Below are 24,725 nucleotides of genomic sequence, written 5' to 3'. Positions count from 1 at the left end.
TGTATTATATTAAACTAGGCCCAGTGCCGTGTATTCAATACTAAGCTATTCGAATAATATACAGGTTCATATACATGTTTTTATTTTAAATGTGCAAGGTACAGGGCGGCCATGCCTCTCTGACATTTATAAACAGACCTTGTTAACTGATACCAATGCTGATATCAACTATGTCTGTCGATTGCATGATAATCATGCACACAAGCTATTCAAATTGACCTTTTTATATGGAAAGATATAGGCTAAAACATTGCACCTCCACAGACCCCCTGTTGAAGAGACCTCTGGTCTAAAGTGATAGAGGGACAAGATCCTTAGGATCCTGAGATGAATACAGTGGCATGCAAAAGTTTGGGCACCCCTGGTTAAAATTTCTGTTAATGTGAACAGTTTGGCGTGTTCAGTTCAAGTGGAAGAACATTTTCAAAGTGACAGAAAGGGAAAAGGGCCTGCAGCAAAGGTTTGGCCACCCTGCATAGTACCTAGTAGCCCCCCCTTTGGAAACAATCACAGTGTGTAAATAGTAAATATCTTGTCTGATACCTTGGTCAAAGTTATCTGAGAGCTCAAGTCTCCTGGGTTTCCCATTCTTTTGCAGACTGCTGCTTTGTTTCCCCTTTTCACTCTAATTGTAGAAAACAAAAATAATACACGGATTGTTTTAAATATTGCAAAAGAGTGTTTCATGTTTATGCCTTTTGGAGATCATTTCATCTTCCACTTGCATTTAACAGAAATTTTGACCAGGGGTGCCCAAACTTTTGCATGTCAATGTATATGAGGCTTCAGCAATCCGGATAAGGCCTCCAGATAGGTTCATAAGAAAACATGGCCCTTACTGTGCTGGTTAACATTACTAGTATTACTAGTGTATTACTAGTGTAAAATTCAGTATTTCTTGGTGGTTCTGATAATCAAATTATCAAAGCATGACTGTACTTTTTACTATTTGTATGACTGTCCTTGTAGCCCTGGAATAGATGTGGCATCACAAATCTCGTTGCATGTTGTTTTTTGAAATAACAATAAAGGCTATTTGATTACTAATAGACTCCGATCTTTGGCTTGTTTTGATCGGGAAGTAATTAAGTAACGGTTATAGCTGGTGGCATGTGGTGTTTGCGTTGAGACAGGTTTGCTCGCAGTAGACGCTTAATTATCACCTAATGTTAGGGGTGGGAGAAAAAATCGATTCACATAAGTATCGCAATATTTCTTTTGACAATTTTTAAATCGATTTTTTTTCCCAAAAATCGATTTCTTTTTTTTTTCTCAAAAAAAATAAATATTTTTGAATTTTTTTTTTTTTTTGAATTTTTTTGGGGGGGAATTTTTTTAAATATTGTGCAATGTGCATTTGTTAGCCTTTTTTACATACAGAGAGTACAGGTTTTGAAAAGGGTTTAAGTTCACTTTATAATGGAGTATGTTAATTTATAGGCTCCTACAGTATTTGTGTGCAGATAAATGTTAAAAATGCAGACTAAAAATCGAGAGAATCGGCAATATCGTAGAGTCGCAATTTAAATCAAATCGCCATCCAAAAAAATCGTAGAAGAATCGAATCGGGAGAAAAGCATATCGTCCCAGCCCTATAATGTATGGTAAAATGGGTTTCGATATTTGTTGCAAATACACTGGTAGACAAAAAAAAATGGAAAAAATGTTTACAATAAAATGTTACGGTTTACAATGTTACAATATTTACAATATTGTAAATAACAGGTTTTGGTTGGTTGGCAGGTGTTAAAGCAGAAGTAAGCGATCCGATCGTTTTGGCTAACTTCTTATCAGCAGATGGAGTTAGCAGTCCCCGCCCTCGTCCCTACGTCACCACATGCACGCACATCCCTTGGCTGCACACACAGAGAGGACCGCCCCTTTATGCCGTTCTCTCTCCTCATTGGATAAAGGTTGTAGGATACAAGGAAAGTTTTCTCCTCGGCTTACAGCAGAGCAGAGTGACTGACAGACCCGTGTTTCAGACCAAACATAAGTGATTGCCGTCGGAAGATATAACTATTTAAGACTTATATTAACATAAATATTCCGCTTACTTCTGCTTTAATTTTAGGGTTTAGGGTTAATTAGTGCCTAAATATAAATCAACACCCTCAGTGGTCATAAATTAGAGAAATATTACAAAAGTGACAGAAAATTTGTACTAATTGCAATGTGTTTCAATTATTCCAGACACTGAAGGGCTTGAAGGGGTACAGGTCAAAAAGCTGCCTGGAAACACTGGGGCATGCAGTGTTTTAACCTGACTTGTATCTGATTTAAAGCCTGTCTGTTGGAGTCATTTTTATATGTTAATATTGTTTATCAGTCATTTCTGCCACACCCAGTTTTGTTTGGTCTGGCTCTGTGTACATTAATACTGAATACCCCTCCCTCCTCCTTTCAAAGCTCCCAAGGTGGTGGGTGCCCATGGGAGAAATATGAGCCCCTTTAATCAGACTTTGATGTGTAACATGGTTTACGCTGGCATTATGTAGTCATAATGTTAATGCAAAAGCTTTAAGGCTGGTAGACAGCCTCAGGAGAGTAATGTCACACCTAAAGGATGGCATTATATTTACAAAATGAGGCAACCGGAGTTGTGGTACACAGCATACCGGTAAAATGTATAATTCTCCACAGGGCTATCTCTACCGTTTTTTAAGATGCCATAGAGAAAGATTAAAAGGCAGGAAGACAATGGATCTGCCCACTCATCAAGAAACACCACACCACACACAGCAATAGAAACTACAGAACAAGGCATGCAGCCCCCTCAGATCACACATTGTAATGATTTGTGATTCATTTTGTCATGGACCTTTTGTCCATGGGATAATGACTTGTGGACGATAACTTAATACATTTGTGCAAGTGTGAGTTATGACACAAAAATACTAAAACCATCAAGTACTGTAGCTGTGTGGAGTTGGGGCTTTGATGATATGTCTGTTTATCAGTTTGTTGATCAAACATAAAAGACAGCTCCGGATAATTGTGATTTGATTTATCAAGGAAACAATCAGTGTATTAGCCTAGTCTGTGATGAATTTGCTCTAATCTTGTGAAATGGTTACAAACCAGCTCCAAATCAGTACACTAATACATAAGTTACATACATTTCTTATATACAGTATATTTATATGAAATGTATTTTAATGGCAATGGTAACTTATGGTTAAGTACTGTACAATATAATTCCTCCCATTCTTTGTCTGCCTTTTTAATTTTCTTGTCATATGGACCATGTGTCTGCAATAAAGAATTATAGGCTAACCTATAAACCGACAGAGGCTATATATTTATCTACTGTACACTGATAAATATTTCAAGAGCGTTTTTCTACTTACAGTTTTCCTTGGAAACAGTATCGAAGCATTACTTTTACTTGTAACAGGATATTTTAGAGAGAGTAGTAGCCTATTAGCTAATATTTTTACTGCGGTAAATGATCCGATTACTTCCTGGCTCTACCTCTAGGTCAGCTGTTACCAGGGCAACAGATAATCGAATCCGTTGATCAGTTAACGGCTGCACAACACAACACAACACAGTGGCGAGGAACAGTGGACGGCGCTACTTTTTCCAGTAACGAGTAATCCAAAAAGTTACTGTTTCCCGTTATGACGCTGTTCCCGTTACTGACAATAAAATGCGCCGTTACTCGCCGTTACTTGACTCAAGAAGTCCGGTCAGAAAATAATAATACATCAAGTCAAGTGTACATGAACCATGAACACATGAAAAAGACATCTGGAACTAACCAACTCACTCAGTATTCCTCCGCGTCGCAGAGCCTGTCGTTGCGTTTGAGGGGGGGGGGGCGAGTCCAAGTAAGTAATTTGGCATATTTGAGCATTTTATTAAAAAGAAAAAGAAAAAAGTAACGCAGTAGTTACTGGTGATTAGTTACTTTTTACTTGGCCAACACTGGTGAAGACTCGGAGGGATATTATTAATGACTCTCGCTCCTCAAGGCTCCAGTCTGGGTATTTGTTCCCACCGGATCTATGTCGTCATCATCATCATCTCCGACAGACGACAGCAAAGATGGCGGCTGAGCGGCGTTGAGTCTGTTCCGTAATGAGTTACCAGATTTGGTGTACAATTTGTTGAGCTTTTTTTTTCCAGCTGCACAGTGGGAAACAAAACAAAACAAAAAAAGCCCATGCCGGAAAAAAAATGTTGTAAGACTACGAAGAAAAACCTTTTCGCAAGGAGTTATTAGCCACTACAGCTCGATAGTTTAGTTTCCCCCCCTTGTAGCGCTCGCCGTTGCTAACTGAGTCTGAGTAGTCGTCATTGTAAAATGGCTCCGGTGCAGATCGGGTCAGATGGGCAGCTCGTCCCACTCGGAGGTCCGGTAGTCTCAGGTCCACAGCCACCGCCACCCGGGACCCCGGCCACGCACGGTATCCGACTGAGCCTGCTTATTGAGTTTCTTCTCCAGAGGACCTACCATGAAATCACCCTGCTGGCGGAGCTGTAAGTAACAGTAACAGCGTTGTTAGGCCTCAAAGCTAACTGAGGCTAACTGTGGTGCTAATCGGCTAATCATAGTAAACTGAGATGATGCTCTTCATTCAAACCACTTCAAAAACAATCACTAAGGGGTTCGTCGCAAGTGCACATTTGAGACTAATCGATCAGTTGGGGGGAAGTCTTTCATATGCATAGTGGTGCTTGCTAAGTGGATAGCACAGATGTCTAGTGAGATCAGGGGGCGTAGTGGTAAACAACGTATAACAGCTCCATATATTACGTGATATATATGTATATATCTATATCTATAGATAGATAAGTAAGTACGTAAGTAAGGACGTTTATTTGTCATTGTATTGCTACAACGAAATTATGTTGGCACTCAAAAATAACAGACACATAACATAGCCATTCATCACCAAATAACATTATCACACATCATAAGGTATTAAAAACAAGGGTAAAAGGGTGTCAAGTGCTTGTTTAAAGTGATAATGATGTGCTAATGGTCCACTTACCAGTGTGCTCAGCTGTCCCAGATCAAATCACTGATAGTTGAAAAGTAAAAAAGATGCCTCAGTTTCATTTTCTGTATCAAAAGCAGACTCATATCATAGATAGACCAATTTTATGAAGGTATTCTTCTGTTATGTCATGACTTTTATTTACTCATAAGATGAGTAATTATGACAGACAATTAACATTTCAATGTTTTTCTCTCCAGACTTCCCAGGAAAACAGACATGGAGAGGTATGTGTCTTAAAATTTCAGACATTTCTTATCCCATACTTTTTGATATGCATTCGTTTGTAACCTGTATATATCTTGTGCTTCTTATTTTTCAGGAAAATTGAGATTGTTCAGTTTGCCAGTCGAACCAGGCAACTGTTCGTCCGTCTGCTGGCCCTGGTGAAGTGGGCAAGCAATGCAGGGAAAGTTGAGAAATGTGCGGTATGTGGCTGTTCATTCATGCTCATGTTTATTTACGTTAACAAAGAAGACGATTGGCAGCCAAAATGGCAACGTAAACTGTGTACAACACAGTTGCATCAGAACACGCTTCATTAAATAACATAACAGAGTTGCATGCCAAGTTCTTAGCAGCCTGAGCCTACAGGGACATTAAGAAACAGAAAACATTTCACTAACATACATATTAGTTTACCAAAAGGCGGCTTATAAATGAGTCCTTATGATTATTTCACTGTGATTTTTAGCAAGATTGTGTAATTTGACTAATATCTTTCTATCCATCAAAACACAAATTCAACTAACTGTTATTTTTCTCCTGTCGCAACAGATGATATCGAGCTTCCTGGATCAGCAGACCATCTTGTTTGTGGACACAGCTGATAGGCTGGCGTCGTTGGCCAGAGATGCACTGGTTCATGCCCGTTTGCCCAGCTTCGCCATCCCCTTCGCCATCGATGTGCTCACCACAGGGTCGTACCCACGTTTGCCCACATGCATACGTGTAAGTTCTGCCGCCTGCGTAGAGAAACGGCCAATCTACAGCGTTTCATGTAGAGATGCTGGGATTTAAACATCTGTCTCTTGTTTATGTTGGATATGTCAACACATTTGTTCCTATGTCTTTTTCCATTTGTGCAGGATAAGATCATTCCTCCAGACCCCATTACTAAGGTTGAGAAGCAGACCACGTTGAACCAGCTCAATCAGATTCTGCGACACCGCCTCGTCACCACAGACTTACCACCCCAGCTAGCAAACCTCACAGTCGGTAAGCAGCTTGTATCAAACAAGATTTGTATTTTTTTTTTTAATCGCTAGGCATTTTTGTAACTTAATTTGGAGCTTGTTCTCAGCTGTGTTAGAAAAGAGACCATCTTATGTATGTTTTTGCTTCTGTGTGTGTATTTGTGTTAGCCAATGGACGAGTGAAGTTTCGTGTGGAAGGGGAGTTTGAGGCCACTCTGACTGTGATGGGAGACGACCCTGATATTCCCTGGAGGCTGCTGAAGCTGGAGATCTTAGTTGAGGACAAAGAAACGGGCGGTAAGTCGTGCACTCGTCCAGCTCTTCTGCATATCACAGTGGGTACCATTGACAAGCTGATGGACAACGCTGTAAACTTCACTGCTAATGTTTTTTCCCTTTCACTTTTCATCTGGTTCCATCAATTCCCCCCCTCCCCCCTCCTCCCTATTGACAGATGGCCGAACCTTGGTCCACAGTTTGCAGGTGAACTTCATCCACGAGTTGGTGCAGGCTCGTCTTTGCGCGGATGAGAAACCCCTACAGGACATGTACAACTGCTTGCGTATCCTTTTTTTTTATGTCTTTATTTGTCTTTCTGCACACATACACGGGCTTTTTGTGTGTGTGTGTATGTCCCGCCTGCAACCACTTGGCGTTTGTCCCAGTTTGCTTTGAACCACTGCAGTAGGGCGGTAGTGTATGTCAGAGCATATAGAGTATTGACCGGTCAAGTAGATGAGTGCAGAATCCCAATGAGAAACACAGCTGCAGACCTGAATCCTTATTTACCCCCTATTTTTCATAAATTCTCAAACAACACAACGATTGTAGCACTGTTGTCACCGTAATAAAGATGTAGAGATGCGATTAATTCTTTATGGAGATGTGCATTTTGACACCTGTTGATAAAATAGTGTAGAAGCCAGTGTTTTCGTTGTTGTTTCACAGCTGAGTTACATTTTCTACAAACATAAATGAGTCCCATTATTTGCTATTTATCTACACATTGTCAGGCAGTGACATGGTGTCATTCTTCACGCTGCTTTAACTCATGGTAAAATGTAGAGAGACAACAAATGCTAACATCAAAGACTCTAATCAAGCATGCAGGATGAGCACATCCATGCTAATCACAATGCTAATCAGTACATCTCTGCCTCTGCCTCCCCCTCCCCCCACCACCACCACCACACTAGCAGTGCAGCTTAATGTGTGAAAGAGCAGTCTGTGTGGGGCACAAACACCCCATTTACCAACAAAGTGTATGCGTTTTGAAGGATATGCGTGCGAGTGTGTTTCGAATGTTGATGGGGAAGATGTGTATAATACTTTATCTTTCTTTCTTCACCTGGGCTCGGTGTTTTTCCCACACTTTGTTTTTCTTTAACTGCAAATGTTTCCAGACTCCTTCTGTCTGTCACTGCAGCTGGAGGTGCTTCACTCTCAGACTCTGATGCTGATCAGAGAGCGGTGGGGAGACCTGGTGCAGGAGGAGAGATATATTCCCGCAAAATACCTCACGCTGACTGTGTGGAAGTAAGGCCACATCCACAATGTTCTCTGTCTAGATGAGGGATTTAGCCTCAGACTCGAATAAAATCCAGTTAAATTAAAGGACAATTCTGGACAAATTCAACCTGGGGCTGTAGTTTCCTTTAAAAAAAAAAAAAACATTATGGCAAAGCTTCTTGCCTTCACATGCATAATCAGTCATTTTATTATCTTTGCATTTTTGTACTTTTAATTTTTTTCCCCAGGTATATATTCACAAAGTAAATAACAAATCCTAAAGAAAACAAGCATATACACGAGACAAACTGAGGTATTTCCTAAATGAGTGTCTCAAAGAGAAAAAAATATAATAAAATAAACTGGGGCTGTAGTTTCCTAATATTTTAGGTCTAAACGAATGAATCTCTGGTCTGTCCCTGCATTGCTACACAAGCGTATAATGGGAACGGATGGATCTTAGGCTGTTTAGGCCTAAGATCCCACAAAACAGCTTTTTTATTTCACAGATGGCCCAGATGGATATTCAAGCATACACCGAGGGGTTTACTTCAAAAAAGCCGACATGTTTGTAAACGGAGCTGTAATACAATTCTTTTAGACATAAAATACTAGAAAACTGTAGCCCCAGGTTGAATTTGCCTGGAATTGTCCTTTAATACACATCTACAGAAGGTGCCATTTTAATAAAAAAAATTGAAGCTGCACCATGTTTTGTACCAAATGCATTTATACAATTTCTACCACTAGCCCCTCCTGACCCTCTCATTTTGTCTCTGCAGCCAACAGGTGTTGGGTAGGAAAACAGGTACAGCATCAGTACATAAAGTCACGATCAAGATTGACGAGACCGATGTATCCAAGCCATTGCAAATATCCCATGAACCTCCTCTCCCTGCCTGTGACTCCAAATTAATGGAGAGAGCTATGAAGGTAAAGGGGACATCAGTGTAATTTTAAAGTGTATATCAGTATGGCTTATTATAGAAATATTGTGTAATTAAAAAAAACATCTGTTTTCTGTCGCTCGTTCTCTAGATTGATCATCTGTCAGTGGAGAAACTTTTGATCGACAGTGTACACGCACGATCCCATCAGAAGCTACAGGAACTGAAAGCTATTCTAAAGACCAGCAATCCCAGTGACAACTGTACGCACTCACTATTCATTTAACACACTTTTTAATTATCTGTCAAACCAGTTTCATCTTCAACAGTAGTTGTAGGTAAAAGAGCCAATGTTAAGAAAGCAGCACACGTAATTTTAGCTTCAAACACACGTGATAGAAAGATTTCTGTCGGCTTTTTTTGTTGTGAAACATTTGTTAGGTGTCGGCAGGAACACTGAAACTTGATTTTGTTGAGCTGCATGTTCAGATTGGACCATAGAGATGTGCTCTCCATGCTTTTACTGTACAGCTCTGCTTCCATTTAACTACTGTGAATAGAGGCTTCATCCATCTGCTCTCTTGGGAAGAGAGATGCTGTTTATCTGAAACTGTATGTGTTTGTTTATTTCAGCATTCATTGAGACTGCTTTACCCACACTCGTTATTCCAATACTGGAGCCCTGTGGTCGCTCGGAGTGCTTGCACATTTTTGTAGACCTGCACTCTGGCATGTTCCAGCCCATGCTGTATGGATTAGGTGAGTAGGAGGAAAATTGAACAAACAGCTAGGTTTTTTTTTCCCATTTGTGTGTTTTGGTGTGAGCTTTGTGAACCTAAAACTTTGGCGTTCTCTCTCAAAAGATCAGTCCATGCTGGATGATATTGAAAAGACCATCAATGATGACATGAAGCGCATCGTATCTTGGCTGCAACAATTGAAGTAAGTCCACATCCACTTACAGTAATTATCAATCATCAAAGGAATAAAGGATACATCTTCAGAGTTTACAGTAGAAATATAAATATGGGAGGAAGTAGTGAGCAGTAGGAGCCATAGTCAGATTTGTCTAAATGCAGTCAGTAGTAGTAGCTGTCAGTCACAACACTTGGCTGAGCACTCTGGCAAGATGGGTGTTGATGAGTTGCCAGGGCTTTAAGAGTCCTGCACTAGTGATCAGTGTGAATTCTGAGTATGAACATATGCAATGAACCCTGTACTCGCTCAAGAAGAGACCGACTCTTTCTCTCTTTCTCTCTCCCTGGCTAGGTTCTGGTTGGGGGAGCAGCGCAGTCGACAGTCTGTCAAGCACCTTCCCACCGTTTGTACCGACGTCCTGCACCTCTCCAACTCGGCCTCTCACCCCGTCGGCAACTTGTCCAAACACAGACTCTTCATTAAGCTCACACGACTTCCACAGTACTACATTGTGAGTTTCTCAACCAGCGTATTCCTGAAAGGAGCTTTTATTATCCATCTGGTTTTTGTTTCTTTTGTTTTAACTCCTCTCTTTCCTGCGTATCATCCTTTTTAGGTGGTGGAAATGCTTGATGTGCCTAGCAGTCCCACAGCCTTGCAGTACAAGTACTCCTTCCTGTCTGTATCTCAGTTGGAGGGAGAGGACGGACCCATGTGTGCGCAGCTACTACAGCATTTCAAGCCCAACCTAGAACACCTTATCCAGGACACTACAACAGTAACAGGGAGAGCGGTCCGACCAGGGACAAAGAGAAAGGTGCTTATTACAAGAGAAGTCATACAAACAGTGTTTAATTGCACACAAATACATTTTTAATAGGTTCTCAAAGTGGGATCCAGGGACCCCCCGGGGTCCATGAGAGGGAACTGGTTCTCCAAATTTTACCACTTTTTTTCCCCCCAGAAATATTACATTTTTTTCCAAAAAGTCATTAGTGGTACTAATTTGAACATACACTGACTAAAAAAGTAAAGTTTTTCAGTCTCAGAGCAAATATTTGTGTATTATATATAATATGTGTGTTTGTTTCAAATGTTATTTATTTATTAATTTGATTAGGACAATGCACATTAATCAACATATCAGCGAAAAGCATCAATATAAATATGCCGCAGTTAGCACAGTTGCTAAATTTCATCCGTTGTCCTCAGGCAGGTATCATAAAAAAAACATACAGACATTACACCATGACAATTAGATAAAAAATGTTGAAATCTTACAAAAAAGTGTCAGTTTAGGGGTCCTTGATGTAAAAAAAAAAGTTGAGAACCACTGGTCTAGAAGACTGAAAATACATATTATGCTGTAGAGTTAATATTACTGCATAATCATCATGCTATAAGGCAGTGCTAGAAGAAAAAGAGGCTAACACATTTTAATTTGAACGCGTTTCTCTGCAGAGTGGTGGAGAACAGGGGGAGCCAGAGCCAAAGAAGCCTAAGCGGTCTGGGGAAATGTGTGCCTTCAACAAGGAGCTGGCTCACCTCGTAGCGATGTGCGACACCAACATGCCTTTCATTGGCCTCAGAACAGAGGTAAAGTCTCAGAGCTCAGACAGTTTGAATCATTCATGTCGGTCCTCAAAGTATAAACATAACGATCTTTACTAACCCTCAATCTCTCTTTGTCACTGGGAAGCTGTCGAACATGGAGATCCCAAACCAGGGTGTCCAAGTGGAGGGAGACGGCAGCAGCCACGCAATACGTCTATTAAAGTAATACATGCAAACACAAGCCCACATGGAAACATTTATAGCACACACTTAATAGCAACCAAATGTAAGTGTAAGAAAACCATTGTGGCGATACAAAAATGTTGTGTTTATTCTGCAGGATTCCTCCGTGTAAAGGAGTGGGAGAGGAGACCAGGAGAGCTCTGGAGCGCTCCCTACTGGACTGCACCTTCCGGCTGCAGGGCAGAAACAACAGAACCTGGGTGGCTGAGCTGATGCTGGCCAACTGCCCCCTCAACAGCACACACAGCAAAGAGCAAGGTACACATGCCCACCTCATCACCACGAGTAGACTTTTATTTATTTATTTTTTTAAATATTTTTATTGGCTTTTTCAAGAAAAATTAACAACTTGACATAAAGGGACAGTACATTACATTTTGCAGTTGCATAAAATGAAAAAGAAAAAGATTAGCACATTATGATGGGCCATGAGGGAAATAGATACAGGATATAAAGTTGTAGAGGTCCATTACATCTGGGCTGCGTTTAAGAAAAGAGAGGAATTAAAGCTTTGTTCTAATTTAGTCCATGAAAGACTTCCAAGTTTTGTCAAAGTTATCTGAAGAGCTACGTCTCAACATTTCAAGTTTAAAGAGCTGTATAATTTCCCTCAGCCTTTTTTTTCCCCAGATTTTTATTTCTTTAATGGATGATTCCAGCAGAAAATGTTCAATGTGTTACCATATAATAAAGATTATATGAGTGTAAAATCACCTGTAGTAATTGAACAAAATATCACGCCCTAAAAACTCACACGCTCTAAACCACCAAATTGCTGTTCTATCTGCATACACTGCTGAACATAAACCCTAATGTTGTTTGAATTCACCGATCTGTTCTCTCTGTTAGCATCCACGCGGCACGTTTATCTGACGTATGAAAACCCGCTGTCGGAGCCGGTCGGGGGGCGTAAGGTCGTGGAAATGTTCCTCAATGACTGGAACGCCATCAGTCAGCTCTACCAGTGCGTTCTCAACTTCGCTCGTGCGCTTCCAGGTACGTGCACACTTGTTTTTATTGATCAGGTTATTGATTTTTTGGTGCTTGAAGGTGGAAATAACAGTTCCAACACGACATTTTAAAAATCCATCATATCCTAGTAAATTAATGCAGCTGCATGTCGTGACTGCTTCCTTCCAGAGATGCCATCTTACCTGAGCCTGTTTTCAGAGGTGCGGTTGTACAACTACCGTAAGCTGGTGCTGTGCTACGGCACCACCAAAGGCAGCTCCGTCACCATCCAGTGGAACTCCAGCAGCCAGCGCTTCCACCTCGCCCTCGGCACCGTGGGTCCCAACTCTGGATGCTCCAACTGCCACAACATCATCCTCCACCAGCTGCAGGAGATGTTCAACAAGAGCCCCAATGTGATGCAGCTGCTGCAGGTACACAGCTGCACAGGCATGAAACGCAGCGACAACATGCACATGAGATTTTATTACATTTTTTTTTTTAATTATCTGTCTTCTTCCTGTTCTTTTGTTCTCTTGTGTAATTTTCTTACCACGTTTCTCTATCCCATCTTCCCCAGGTGCTTTCGGACACACAGGCCCCTCTGAATGCAATCAACAAGTTACCAACAGTGCCCATGTTGGGCCTGACCCAGCGTACCAACACTGCCTACCAGTGCTTCTCCATCTTGCCCCAGTCGCCCACGCACATCCGCCTGGCGTTCCGCAACATGTACTGCATCGACATCTACTGCCGCAGCCGGGGAGTGGTCGCCATCAGGGACGGAGCCTACAGTCTGTTTGACAACACTAAGATTGTAGAGGGCTTCTACCCAGCTCCAGGACTCAAGGTACACCAGGCTCACAGCACAGCAACGGAAAATCAATCAATCATGCCACTTTTCTGAGAGATTAGCTAGTTTAGTCAAAAAGTTAGTCTCATGGATTAGATCAGGGGTTCCCAAACTTTTCAGTCCGTGAGCCCCAGAATGACGGTGCCATAGACTGTGACCCCCACTACCCTTGGAGGTGACATGCGCACAGAGCACACGCACTAATAGGCGTATCCAAACACGGGCATAACGACTACACAAAAGAACAGAACAGCCTCACAACAAGGATGTGATTTTACATAAAGCTATTCACTCTAAGATAAAAGCAGAATACCTCAGTCCAAGTAAAATCCATGTGACTTATAAGTGAACATTGTTCACGTGCATGTAATGTGCAAACTTCATTTTGACACATTACTTTAGAACAGTGGTTCCCAAACTTTTTAGGCCATACACCTCCTTCTACTTTCCGACTTAGCTGACGCACCCCCAGTGCCCGACACATAAAAAAAAAAAGGCATTTTGGGTACCCTTTTTTTTTTTTTTTAATCAAAATGAGCAGCAGTTTGCACACCACAGTTTGGGAATCCTTGCTTTAGAAGAAGAATATCTCAGTCAAAGTGATATCCATAAACCATAGTACTCACTCGTATGTGAACATTGTTGCTGTGCAAATAAAAATTTTGGGAATTACTTTGTTTCTGCGTTAATCTCGGCCACTTGTAGATCATCTTCCACGTTTAGACAAAATCTATTTGCATGGTTATATATGTATTTTAACTACTACTTTTTTAACAATTACAGCTAAAATGCAGTATTTCTAATAATTTTCAAATGTTATTTGATTTCTGGAAATCATCTCGCAGCCTCCCCTCTCTGTGCCTCGTGACCCCCCCCCCCCCACTAACCCTGGATTAGAGCATTATTTGTTATTTGAAAGGCTTTTGAATTCAGGCCCAGTGATGTTAAGCAAGAACAAGTCATAAGCAAAAGGGTCATGAGACAACACAACAAACTTTCAACCACTTAAGAAATGAAGAAATGATTTCAAAATGTTCCTCTCTCTTTTTTTTTTTTTTTTAGACATTCCTGAACATGTTTGTGGACAGCAATCAGGATGCTCGCAGACGCTCCGTCACCGAGGACGACAACCCGCCCTCGCCCGTGGGCCCGGACGTGATGGACAGTCTGATAAACCAGCTGCAGCCGCCGCAGCAGCCGCAGACGATGAGAGGGGGAGCGGGAGGCGTTTATCCCCCTCTCACCTCGCCGCCACCGAATTATCACGCTAATGTAACTCCCCCATCCATGATGCCGACCCAGTCACCAGGTAACGGCAAACATGGGACCTCAGGCCATCGGTGTGTGTGTGTGTGTGTGAATGAGAGAGAGAGTGAGAGAGAATAACTTGTTGTGCTGTTTGTGTGATCTGAGCTTGTCCTGCAACCATAGATCATTACAACCAATACAACCATTGTTTTTGGAAAATATCACGTTACTGTCACCAAACCTTCCTGCTCAGAGAGAATGAGGAAGAGCGACCATGTGTGCCCATTTTTAATTTTGTGAAACCATGAGATCAGTTGTGTTTTGTTTTTTTGCAACATGCACACACACATACACACACACACACTGCACAGCTAAGGGGGGGGAACAAAGCATGCATTTAGCCCTGCTACTTCCATTCCTCGCCATCTCAGCCCACCAGCCAGAGACTTCAGCCCTTCCGCCAAGCTTTAGCGTGTGTGTGAGTGTAAGTGTGTGTGTTTGAGTGTGAGTGAGTAGGAACTTGTCAACCTCTGAGTCTGACGAGCCCTTTGGTTGTGTGTATGTGTGTGTGTGTATGCAGGGAACATCCATGCCTCTGGCTCCCCTAGCGGAGCTCTGAGGGCCCCCTCTCCCTTCGGGCCCACCCCGTCTCCGTCCTCTCTGGGCATAGCGATGGGGCAGACCAGCTTTGCCAGTCCCCACGGTAAGCAGAAGGGTAACTCTGGTCTGCTGGGCTGGAACGGGCTGAACTGCACTGAACCGAGCTAAACACAAGTTTGTTGACACGAGCAAAGCACAAGACAAATAACCTGTGAAGCGTGGGCACACAGTGGTGAATCTGTCTGACTGTTGCTTGTTAATGCCTCAGTGTTGTGTGTCTGACGGACGTGTTTTGGTCTAAATCGTAGGTGCTCTGGACCCCAGTTCTCCGTATCCCATGGTGTCTCCGAGCCACAGGGGCCAGTGGCCGGGCTCGCCCCAGGTCCCGGGGCCTTCTCCTGGGGCTCGGATCCCTGGCATGTCCCCCGGTAACCCTTCGCTACACTCGCCTATCCCTGATCCCCACTCTCCACGGGCTGCGACCAGTAAGTTCTGCTTTCTCATTATAGATAGATAAATCCTTTTTTTTTTTTTTGCTTTTGCTTTTTATTTAGATATTTTCATTTTTCCACAAAACAAAATATTCACTGAAATAGGACCCTATGAATAAAAACACAAGTAAATGAAATGCAAAATAAATACCATAAAAGTAAATCACATGGAAAATAGGTGTTTGTACCAAAGGGAATTCCAGCAATACAATATAAATCATAGAGAAACACAACAATCTTATAATGACCCATATTCCTCCATCAGTCATCCATTTTCAGTTGTAGACTTGCAGTCATTCGCTCCATTGTGTAGAGTCGACCCTTTTCAGTCTCTGTACCCACTGAGTTATGGTCGGTGGTTTTGGATCCTTCCCCGAAGGAAATTCTTATGCTAGTCGCTCCAGAAGGAATGTGCAAAGGAAATAAATAAAATACAAGGAGGAAATACGCTGCCCGTCCAAAAAAAAAGTCACCACTTGGATTTAACTAAGCTAATAGATAAGAGCCAGGGGCGGGGTGGCCATCGGGAGGACCGGGAGATTTCCCGGTCGGCCGGCGGCCAATAAACTCAAGTGAGCCGGCCCGCAAGCTGCGCTGCGTGGCCGTGCAGTGTATCAACCGCACGCCCCCGTGACAAACTCCAAACTCTACCTCTATACCTAGTTACCAAGTCCAACCAGTTTTTATACCCCTTCATGTCTCTCTACCTCTCACTCATGGTTGCGATAGTGAATCAGACTCTCATCAATCCAGCCTACTAAATTATTTTTGTTTAGCCTCCTATCTTTATCTAATTATTTCTGTTCAATGTTACAGAACTTTCATGACCACAAAATATAAAATAACCAGCAATTTAATTTGTTTGTTTGTTCTTAAACTAATGTAGAATGGTGCAAAGCCTCATGGGAAATGCATCAGCCTATCACTGTGAAAGTTATCATTAAACTAGCGGCTACGGCTAAAAACAGATCGACTCACGGAAGCTACCCAGCAAACCTTATCAGTCCTGCCCGTGTGTTACGTTATCTATAAGTTATATTAATTTAACAAGACAACACAGTCCGTGCTTTACTGCAAGTGGGCCAGTGCGCGTCGGTACGCGGACCGCGGTACCGTTACGAGCCGGAACCTCTCACATCACAGCAGCAGCTACTCTGTCTTCTCCATGGGCACCGAAGCATGTTGGTGAGTAGGACAAGACCCGAAACGAAACCGTGGCGTTTGCAGAGCGCTGTCAGTAAAATCAATTTGCAGAGTGGAGTAGTTGAGAGGGGGAAATAAAGGAGTAAACATGACTGGATGTAATGTTATGGTCAGCAGTGTTAAGTAGGCTAAATCTGCTTGGGAGGCACTAATTGCAGCTCTTTCACTTTTTTTTTTTTTTTTTTTTTAGCTAGATAAAAGTAACAATGTGTTAAAATGCACCAGAATATGGGGAATGGTGTAGCCTTTATAAAAAAAAAACTTATAAAGTTGTGTCACCCACATTTATTTTTTTTTCTTTTGCTTCTGGCACTCATATATTTTGCCATATGGAATGACACATAGCTCTGTTTGAGCGGTGAGCGGTACAGAAATATGTAAATGGTGTGTGTGTGTGTGGGGGGGGGGGGGGGGGGGGGGGGGGGGGATAGGCCGATGGTGGGCCGGTGCGGTCAGAATTTTCCCGGTAGATTTTGGTGCCCCACTCCGCCCCTGATAAGAGCCTCCCATTGGATAATTAATGCATGGATGGAAGACACATCCTGTGGTCATGGAGAAGATGTTAATCTGTTTCAGAAGGGTCAAATGATTTACTTGCATCGAGCAAATAAAACATCCAATGAAATTGCTGAGACTAAAAATTGGGTTAAGAGCAGTCCAACGCATTATTAAACTGGAAGGACAGTGGGGAGTCATCATCTTTAACGAAGGAATGTGGTCCAATGTGACCACAGAGTCCAGACCTTAACCCCACTGAGAATCTTTGAAAATTAATGCAACTCTGAAATAAATGTTGTGCCATTGCAGAAACTTATTGAAACGATGCCACAGCAAATGCTTGCCGTAATCAAAGCTAAAGCGGTCCAGCGAAATGTTAGTATGTGACATTTTTTTTGGGACAGGCAGTGTATATGATAGAATATAATATATCCTACAATGTCTATAAAAATATACAGCACTAGTGCAAAAGGAACAGCCTAAACACAATTTAAATACAATATGATACTAGTGCACTGTTAAGGAAACAGTTTTTTTTAAATATAATTTTACATAACCAGTACAATAACCATGCAAGATCCAGTTCTCACACATAACGTGATCCTCTCCTTTCTCCCAGGTTCACAGATCATGCCTACCAGTATGCCTCCACCCCGAAAGCTACCTCAACGCCCCTGGGCTGCCTCCATTCCCACCATCCTCACCCACAATGCCTTGCATGTGCTTTTGCTACCCTCACCCACCCCCTGCCTGGTGCCCGGCCTGGCGGGAAGCTACCTCTGCTCGCCACTGGAGCGCTTCCTGGGCTCGGTGATCATGAGGCGACACCTGCAGAGGATCATCCAGCAGGAACCCAACGTGAGTGTCGTCGTTGCACAGTTCACGCTGAGGTGGATCTGGACGATCAGATGAACTGTAACTAAACTAAACTTCACCTCACACCTCTCTCTCTGTCAATTCCTCTCCAGTTGTCCATTGTGAACTCTAATGAGCCGGGGGTGATCATGTTCAAGACGGATGTGCTCAAGTGCCGGGTCGCTCTCAACCCAAAGAACTACCAGACGCTGCAGCTCAAAGTGACTCCAGAAAACACCGGGCCGTGGTCGCAGGAGGAGCTGCAGGTGCTGGAGAAGTTCTTTGAGACACGGGTACGTAAAGGCAGCTTCTCCTCAAAGATGCCCAGTGAAGGTTGCTTTTGGTTATAAAATAGTCTCTCATTAATTTGGATGAATCTACGTTACCCACACTTGTTTATGTGTCCATTTTCGATGAATATATCGTTTTATCTTTGTAGTTATTTTGATATTATTATTTAGTGGTCAACTCGCCCAACATTTCCTCGGAAAGACAGAGCGATTTACTGCAACCGACTACGCGGATACGCCGACAGAGACTAGCAGAGCAATTTGACAGAAGACCGAGATGGAGAGAAAAAGAAAACAAACAGAGTGAGAAGCTTCAGCCAAGGCGGAAGTAATTTGCCTAAAACTGCTCACAAAAAAGTTAGTCTGGAGCAAGATAAGTGTCTTTATGACAATGCGCGCTAGAGCTCATGGGAAATGCAGCCTTCATTCCGGCAAAACATGAAAGTTCCTCAGAGGGGCTTTAAAGGTCTAATTTATCATAGTCTTCGTGTTTTCACTCTTTCTTTCTTTTTTTGACACTCACATTTTTATTGAAGTTTTTTACATTTAAACAAAGATACAGATTTGAATTATGTATTTCATCGCAGAATTGGATAGAAAATTAGGATAGATGTGTTAAGTAAGAACCAAAAAAATAAACGAATAACAGACATGGTTACCGACATCCATTATCAAAACAAAGTCAATAAATCCAAGTCAGTCAATCCTTAGGCATCGTTCACTGCGTCCATTTCTCCCACTTAGTCACAAAGACACTTTCTCTCATTCTAAGCCGATGGGTCGTTCTCTCCACGGTGCAAACCTCTCTTATGATCTCTGCGCCACTGAGTTATAGCAGGTGGTTCGGTCTCGCTCGCACGTTTTTTAATGCACTGCACCTTTTAGGGTTCCTCACATAGTAACACATTTTGTCATGTCTTTGTGTCGTCTGCTCAGGTTGCTGGTCCTCCCTTCAAATACAACACTCTGAATGCCTTCACCAAGCTGCTGGGGGCGCCCACAAGCATCCTGAGGGACTGTGTGCGCATCATGAAGCTCGAACTGGTGAGTAACTAGTTCTCACGTGTGTTCATGTTTTGGTTAATGTGGATGATTAAGTACATTTTATTTTTATTTATTTTTTATTTTTCAATATGTAGAACATGAGAAAAATTATGTGGCAACATCTTTACACCTTATCCCTGTTAGAAAATTCAAGAAAGACATGAATATGGAACCATGGCAACAAGACACAGTGCTCGCTACCTGATGCATCTCTTCACCTTTATGTGAAGTATTTTTGAATCGCCTCTGGGTTTTTAAAACGCTGTGTAAATAAACCTGCCCTGTCTCTCTCTCTGCAGTTCCCCGACCAGGCTCAACAACTGAAGTGGAACGTCCAGTTCTGTCTCACCATCCCTCCCAGCGCTCCTCCCATCGCTCCTCCCGGGACCATCGCTGTGGTGCTCAAGTCCAAGATGCTCTTCTTCGTAAGTCACAGCAGAGCCTCTTTAATTAGCTTTATAAAAACCAGGACAGAGGTCACACACACACACACACACACACACACACACACACACACACACACACACACACACACACACTCACACATCATTTGAAGCCTGTAGGAGCCATAATACATAGATATGTAAAAAAGAGTTGGAAACTTAGATTGTATTTCATTATTTCTACATTTGTATTTTAGATCTATGTGTTCTATATCTATAGTGCAGAGTAGAGAGAGATTACGGCACCGACTGCCTCAGTTTGGATGAGAGCGGTGGGAGGGAGACAGTTTTTCTACGGAGTGATGGATGTAAATTGATTTTCCTTCAGTAAAGTTTTTGTTTTGAAACAGATACATCTCTTACTCATTCTTGTAAGAATCCCTGCCTTTCATCCTCTCACGTGGCTTTGACAACACGAAGGAAAGCCACGACAAAGCCCGTCAACCAACCTTAACCTCCCTTCTGTTCTGTTCTGGCTCACAGTTGCAGCTGACCCAGCGGATCCCGTTGCCCCAGGACCCCGTGAGCATCATCGTCCCCATCGTGTACGACATGGCCACGGGCCTCACTCAGCAGGCCGACATCCCCAGGCAGCACAGCTCCTCTGGGGCCGCGGCCCTCATGGTCTCCAATATCCTCAAGAGGTTCAATGAGCTGCACCCGGCGAGACAGGGTGAGAGGCTGCACGCACTCACAGCTAATGAATAACTGAATATTTAATCGCACAGAAAAAAAGTGATATCAAATTATTCAAGCTTGTGGCGACATATCTTTTTTTTTTTTCTTTGTTCACTCACTACTTTGTTCAACTTTATTTTACAGTTTTTCATTAACAAACATAGACACAACACTCCTAAGGCTCTTAAAGGGATAGTTCAACATTTTGGCAAATTGACCCATTGCCATAATCCCTATAGTCATAGCAGTAGGTTCGTTACCTTTAATTGTCGCTGCAAGCTATTTTTAGAACGGCGGAGCAGAGCCGTGAGCTGCTCAGAGTTACGCTACGGAGGCTAATGGGATTTCTTGGTTTTCCTCATCAAACTCATCAAATCCACAATCCAACAACTCCAACACGCTCTGGTGGACAAGTTGTGACCTGCACATTCACCACGCTATGAGATAATAACAGAATGTTACGAGACAGAGTTGTTTTCGAGGCAAATGCAGAGAATGCTTGCTGAAAAACTGCCCCCGACGGGAACGCGCATCATCGGTTTTGCATGAATTTACCTCTAAAACAACTCCGTCTCGTAACGTTCTGTTATTATCTCATAGCGTGGTGAATGTGCAGGTCACAACTTGTCCGCCAGAGCGTTTTGGAGTTGTTGGATTGTGTATTTGATGAGTTTGATGAGGGAAACCAAGAAATCCAATTAGCCTCCGCCGTTCTAAAAATAGCTTGCACCAACAATTAAGGGTAACGAACCTACTGCTATGACTATAGGGATTATGGCAATGGGCAATGTTGAACTATCCCTTTAAAAAGTATGAGTCTGCATGCCAAGCTTGTAAATTTGAGAGACCTGTCTTTCTCTAAAACCTGTTTTCTCTCCTTCCTTCTTCTCAGGTGAGTGTACGATATTCACGTCTGTTCACGAGCTGATGGCCAACCTCACTCTACCCCCCGGCACTCGTCAGTAGAAACCACACACACGTCCTCCATCCTTGAGCTAAGAGAAGAAGAAGAAGAAACGGCAGAATAACAGTCGTGGTCCCGAGACATCGAAAAACTCCAGCATGTGCCCTTTTCTGCTTCAGCCACTGGACTCTTGACCTGATGTATTATCACTGTTATGAAAGGGAGTAAAAATATGTACAGTTGTGGACCATAGTCTTTATTCTTGATAGGAGCTTACAAACAAGATTTACTGTTGAGGTAGATCTCAGACAAGGGGGGGGCATTTGATGCAAAAGGATATAAATGTTATTTTTTTTCCTCCAGGTGCACTTGTAAACAAGATTATCTATTGAAATTATGGTTGTTTACGAAAATAATGTACATTGTTGTATATTTGAGTGTTGAAAAGAATCAGGTGAGTTAGAATTTTGCTAGAGCCTTGTCTTCTGTTTTGTTTTTCTTTTTTTACAATGCCATACTGATATTATTGTAGTATCAGGAGATATATTCCTTAGCACACTATTTAAATGTCTTCTTGCCTTTACGCTGTCAAGACCTCTGAATTTTTATTTCAAACTTTCACTTTTCGATACTGTAAAACTGTGACAAACTTTATAAGCCAGTTGTATTTTACTAAGATGCATTTTGAGTCTTGATTGAAAGATTTGAGACATCTTGTCTGACTTTGCTATTTAATAAACCAAGCCCGCAGTTGGTTTGTGCTTTGAGGATCCTCCACTGGCAGTGCTAAAACAGACAGCTTGTTTTACTCAAGTCAAAATACCGCTTTTAAAACCTGATTCACCAACATTTATGCAAAAGTGTAGAGGTACTGGCAACAAAATCCACTCTTAAGTGTCACTGGTGGTGGTTATATCTGACCATTTAACAGGGTTCGTACGTTTAGAAAAAACCTGGAAAAATCATGGAATTTGAAAATGTTGTTTTCCAGCCCTGGGGAAGTCTTGGAAACTTGAAGGGATAGTTCAACATTTTGGCAAATTGGCCCATTGCCATAATCCCTATAGCAGTAGGTTTGGTTACCATTAATTGTCGGTGCAAGCTATCTTTAGAATGGCAGAGCAGAGCCGCGAGCTGCTCAGAGCTACGCTACGGAGGCTCATGGGATTTCTTGGTTTCCCTCATCAAACTCATCAAATACACAATCCAACAACTCCAAAACTCTCTGGTGGACAAGTTGTGACCTGCACATTCACCATGCTATGAGATGATAACGTAATGTTATGAGACAGAGTATATCGTTTTAATTTTATTATCTATTTATTTTATCACTATTGAAGAGAATTTCAACTGCAAATGCATCAGCAGCCACAGCTATCCTTGTTTGCCTTTGTTGGGATTACAGGCTGAGTGCACGGCCCACCGGGAGAGAGCGAGCTGCTTCACCTCTGCAGGCTGAGCTCATGTGATTGTAAACTGGACACCTTTGGGCTTGGGATTCTGGTTCAGACACAAACAGCATGGATGATAAAAATATATATATATATATATCACCTCTGACCTCAGGAAACTCTCAATAGTTTACATCCAGACGAAAGGATTCACTCAGTTGAAACAGGAAATTACTGGAGTGTGGTCAAATATAAAGCTGAATAAAATAAAAACAGCACTTTAAGTTCATTACTTAGATATATAATCGATTACTTTCCACCACTACAAGTCAGATTGCTCTATATTTGTTTGTTGTTACTCATTCAACATTCAGTGCTGTGTAAGGTGCATCATCCCAACACAGAGATGCTGCTCATCGTCCTTAAAACATGACATCATCGTTACAGGCTGCTCCTCCGTCTGTGTGAGGAGGAGGAGGAGGAGGAGGAGGAGGGGAGGGGGGTTTAAGGGGGGTGTTCAAAACTGCAAATCCCAGACTGATGCTGCAACAAAGGGCGTGGGCATTGTCTGTATGTGTGTGTGTGAGAGCTTTTATTATGATTATTCAGATTATTTAAAGCTCCATGGATCCTCCGGGGGAGATGGATGTGTTCCCCACCTTTGCAGCTGCTGCGTCTGAGCGTCGTCACCTGCGAGGGAGCGAGGAAGTAACGGAGGAGGAGGAGGATGAGGGGGGACATTGTGTCGGCGTCTGCTCATCACCCCGCCTGAACGCGTTAGATTAGTTCCGACCAAATGCAATAAAATAAAACAAACAAAACAACGAGACTCTTATATACTTTCATTTTCCTGGAGCCTCACTAAAAAAAAGGCTGCTGCTGCTGTTGATGTTGTTGCTGCTGTCATCATCATCTTCATCATCATATGGCTTTTATCGCTGAATCTGTGTGATAATCTCCGGTCAGATATGGCAGTGAGCACTTCAGAGCCGCTCTGTCTGCCATGCGATTACCATGAGGCGTTCAAAGGTAAGTCCCAATACTTTTAATTTCTTATTTTTTCCTCTTTGTATATATATATTTTGGATGCATCTCTTGGTTTTTCTATTGCATGCATTAGCTCCGGCGCTGACCACTCCCCTTCAGCCTCCATCAGGCAGCATCCTCTCCTTCCTTCTGTTGGACCTGCAGGAGCTGTGATGATGATAACATGCACATTGTATGACAGGGTGTGCCATGTGTTTATGAAAGGAAAAAGAGGAGGGAGGGGGTGTCTTGGTGTGGGGTTTTTATTGTCAGATCTATGTCAGACATGTTGATTTGCGGGTTTTGCTTTGCGGTCAGTGGAGCTACAGGTGAAGAGACCCCTGATGCCGGTCCAGCTGGGTCCAGAGCAGGTGGGCCTGGAGATGCTGTGTCTCTGTGGGCAACTGGACCTCCTCATCAGGGCACAGATGCAGCAGGTATAAGCCACTGTAGAGAGGGCAACCCGAGCATCACGTCATCATCACAGCTGACACTGCTCACTTCCATCTCCTTCACCACTTTTTTTTTTTGCAATCAAGTTTTCATCAAGTAAATGTCACTATCAGCTGAACCAACCAATGCAAATAAAACAGGCATCTAATGCACCATACACACCCATTAAACAGGAATCACTTAGCACTGGGTGTGTGGTGTCTTAATTATATCAGCTGATAGATATCTTGTCCTATGAAGATAATGCACTCAACATGGAGCTGATTTATAAATGACGGTTCATACAATTATACTCAAGAGGCATTTTACATCATTGTTGGCATTTGTCTTACTAACTGTCTGGGATCTTCCCACAGACCCCGCTGTGAGAAAAAAATCATATGAGCTGTAAAATCAGTCCCTCTTTGCTATTATTTATGTCTTTTTAAATTTTAATTTATTTCTTACCTCATTAAATCACAATATGTGTGAGGAATGTATGTCT

The 24,725-nt window shown here is 42.4% G+C and overlaps 1 protein-coding gene across 4 annotated transcripts; it reads left to right on the top strand.

Annotated features, from left to right (window-relative positions):
- The first annotated feature begins 4,051 nt into the window (after positions 1 to 4,051).
- Positions 4,052 to 22,098, top strand: med14 (mediator complex subunit 14). Of its 4 annotated transcripts, none has more exons than XM_083996328.1 (29): positions 4,052 to 4,485; positions 5,207 to 5,233; positions 5,329 to 5,434; positions 5,784 to 5,957; positions 6,095 to 6,224; positions 6,371 to 6,499; positions 6,657 to 6,764; positions 7,606 to 7,738; positions 8,494 to 8,644; positions 8,750 to 8,861; positions 9,232 to 9,357; positions 9,462 to 9,540; positions 9,868 to 10,027; positions 10,133 to 10,333; positions 10,978 to 11,112; positions 11,216 to 11,292; positions 11,411 to 11,571; positions 12,163 to 12,309; positions 12,484 to 12,698; positions 12,845 to 13,114; positions 14,180 to 14,426; positions 14,946 to 15,068; positions 15,274 to 15,450; positions 17,777 to 18,015; positions 18,126 to 18,305; positions 19,239 to 19,346; positions 19,646 to 19,771; positions 20,273 to 20,462; positions 21,360 to 22,098. In XM_083996328.1, the coding sequence occupies exons 1-29, from the start codon at positions 4,310 to 4,312 to the stop codon at positions 21,431 to 21,433; spliced, it is 4,281 nt and encodes a 1,426-aa protein (XP_083852454.1). In that variant the 5' UTR covers positions 4,052 to 4,309; the 3' UTR covers positions 21,434 to 22,098. The 4 variants fall into 4 exon arrangements, with proteins under 4 accessions (XP_083852454.1, XP_083852453.1, XP_083852456.1 ...); XM_083996327.1 differs by having other exon boundaries at positions 12,454 to 12,698; XM_083996330.1 differs by lacking the exon at positions 5,784 to 5,957 and having other exon boundaries at positions 5,329 to 5,419; positions 6,128 to 6,224; positions 12,454 to 12,698.
- Positions 22,099 to 24,725: the final 2,627 nt, after the last annotated feature.

The sequence above is a fragment of the Trachurus trachurus genome (assembly GCF_905171665.1).
Source record: "Trachurus trachurus genome assembly, chromosome: 21".
NCBI lineage: Eukaryota > Metazoa > Chordata > Actinopteri > Carangiformes > Carangidae > Trachurus > Trachurus trachurus.
Note: the sequence above shows the minus strand (reverse complement) of the source record. Positions and strands in the feature narration are given on the sequence as shown.

Coding starts and splice junctions, on each gene's coding strand:
- med14 (XM_083996327.1), top strand. CDS start 4,310: ATGGCTCCGGTGCAGATCGGGTCAGATGGGCAGCTCGTCCCACTCGGA. Junction 11,293..11,410: donor CACGCAATACGTCTATTAAA/GTAATACATGCA, acceptor TTTATTCTGCAG/GATTCCTCCGTGTAAAGGAG. Junction 19,347..19,645: donor GCATCATGAAGCTCGAACTG/GTGAGTAACTAG, acceptor CTCTCTCTGCAG/TTCCCCGACCAGGCTCAACA.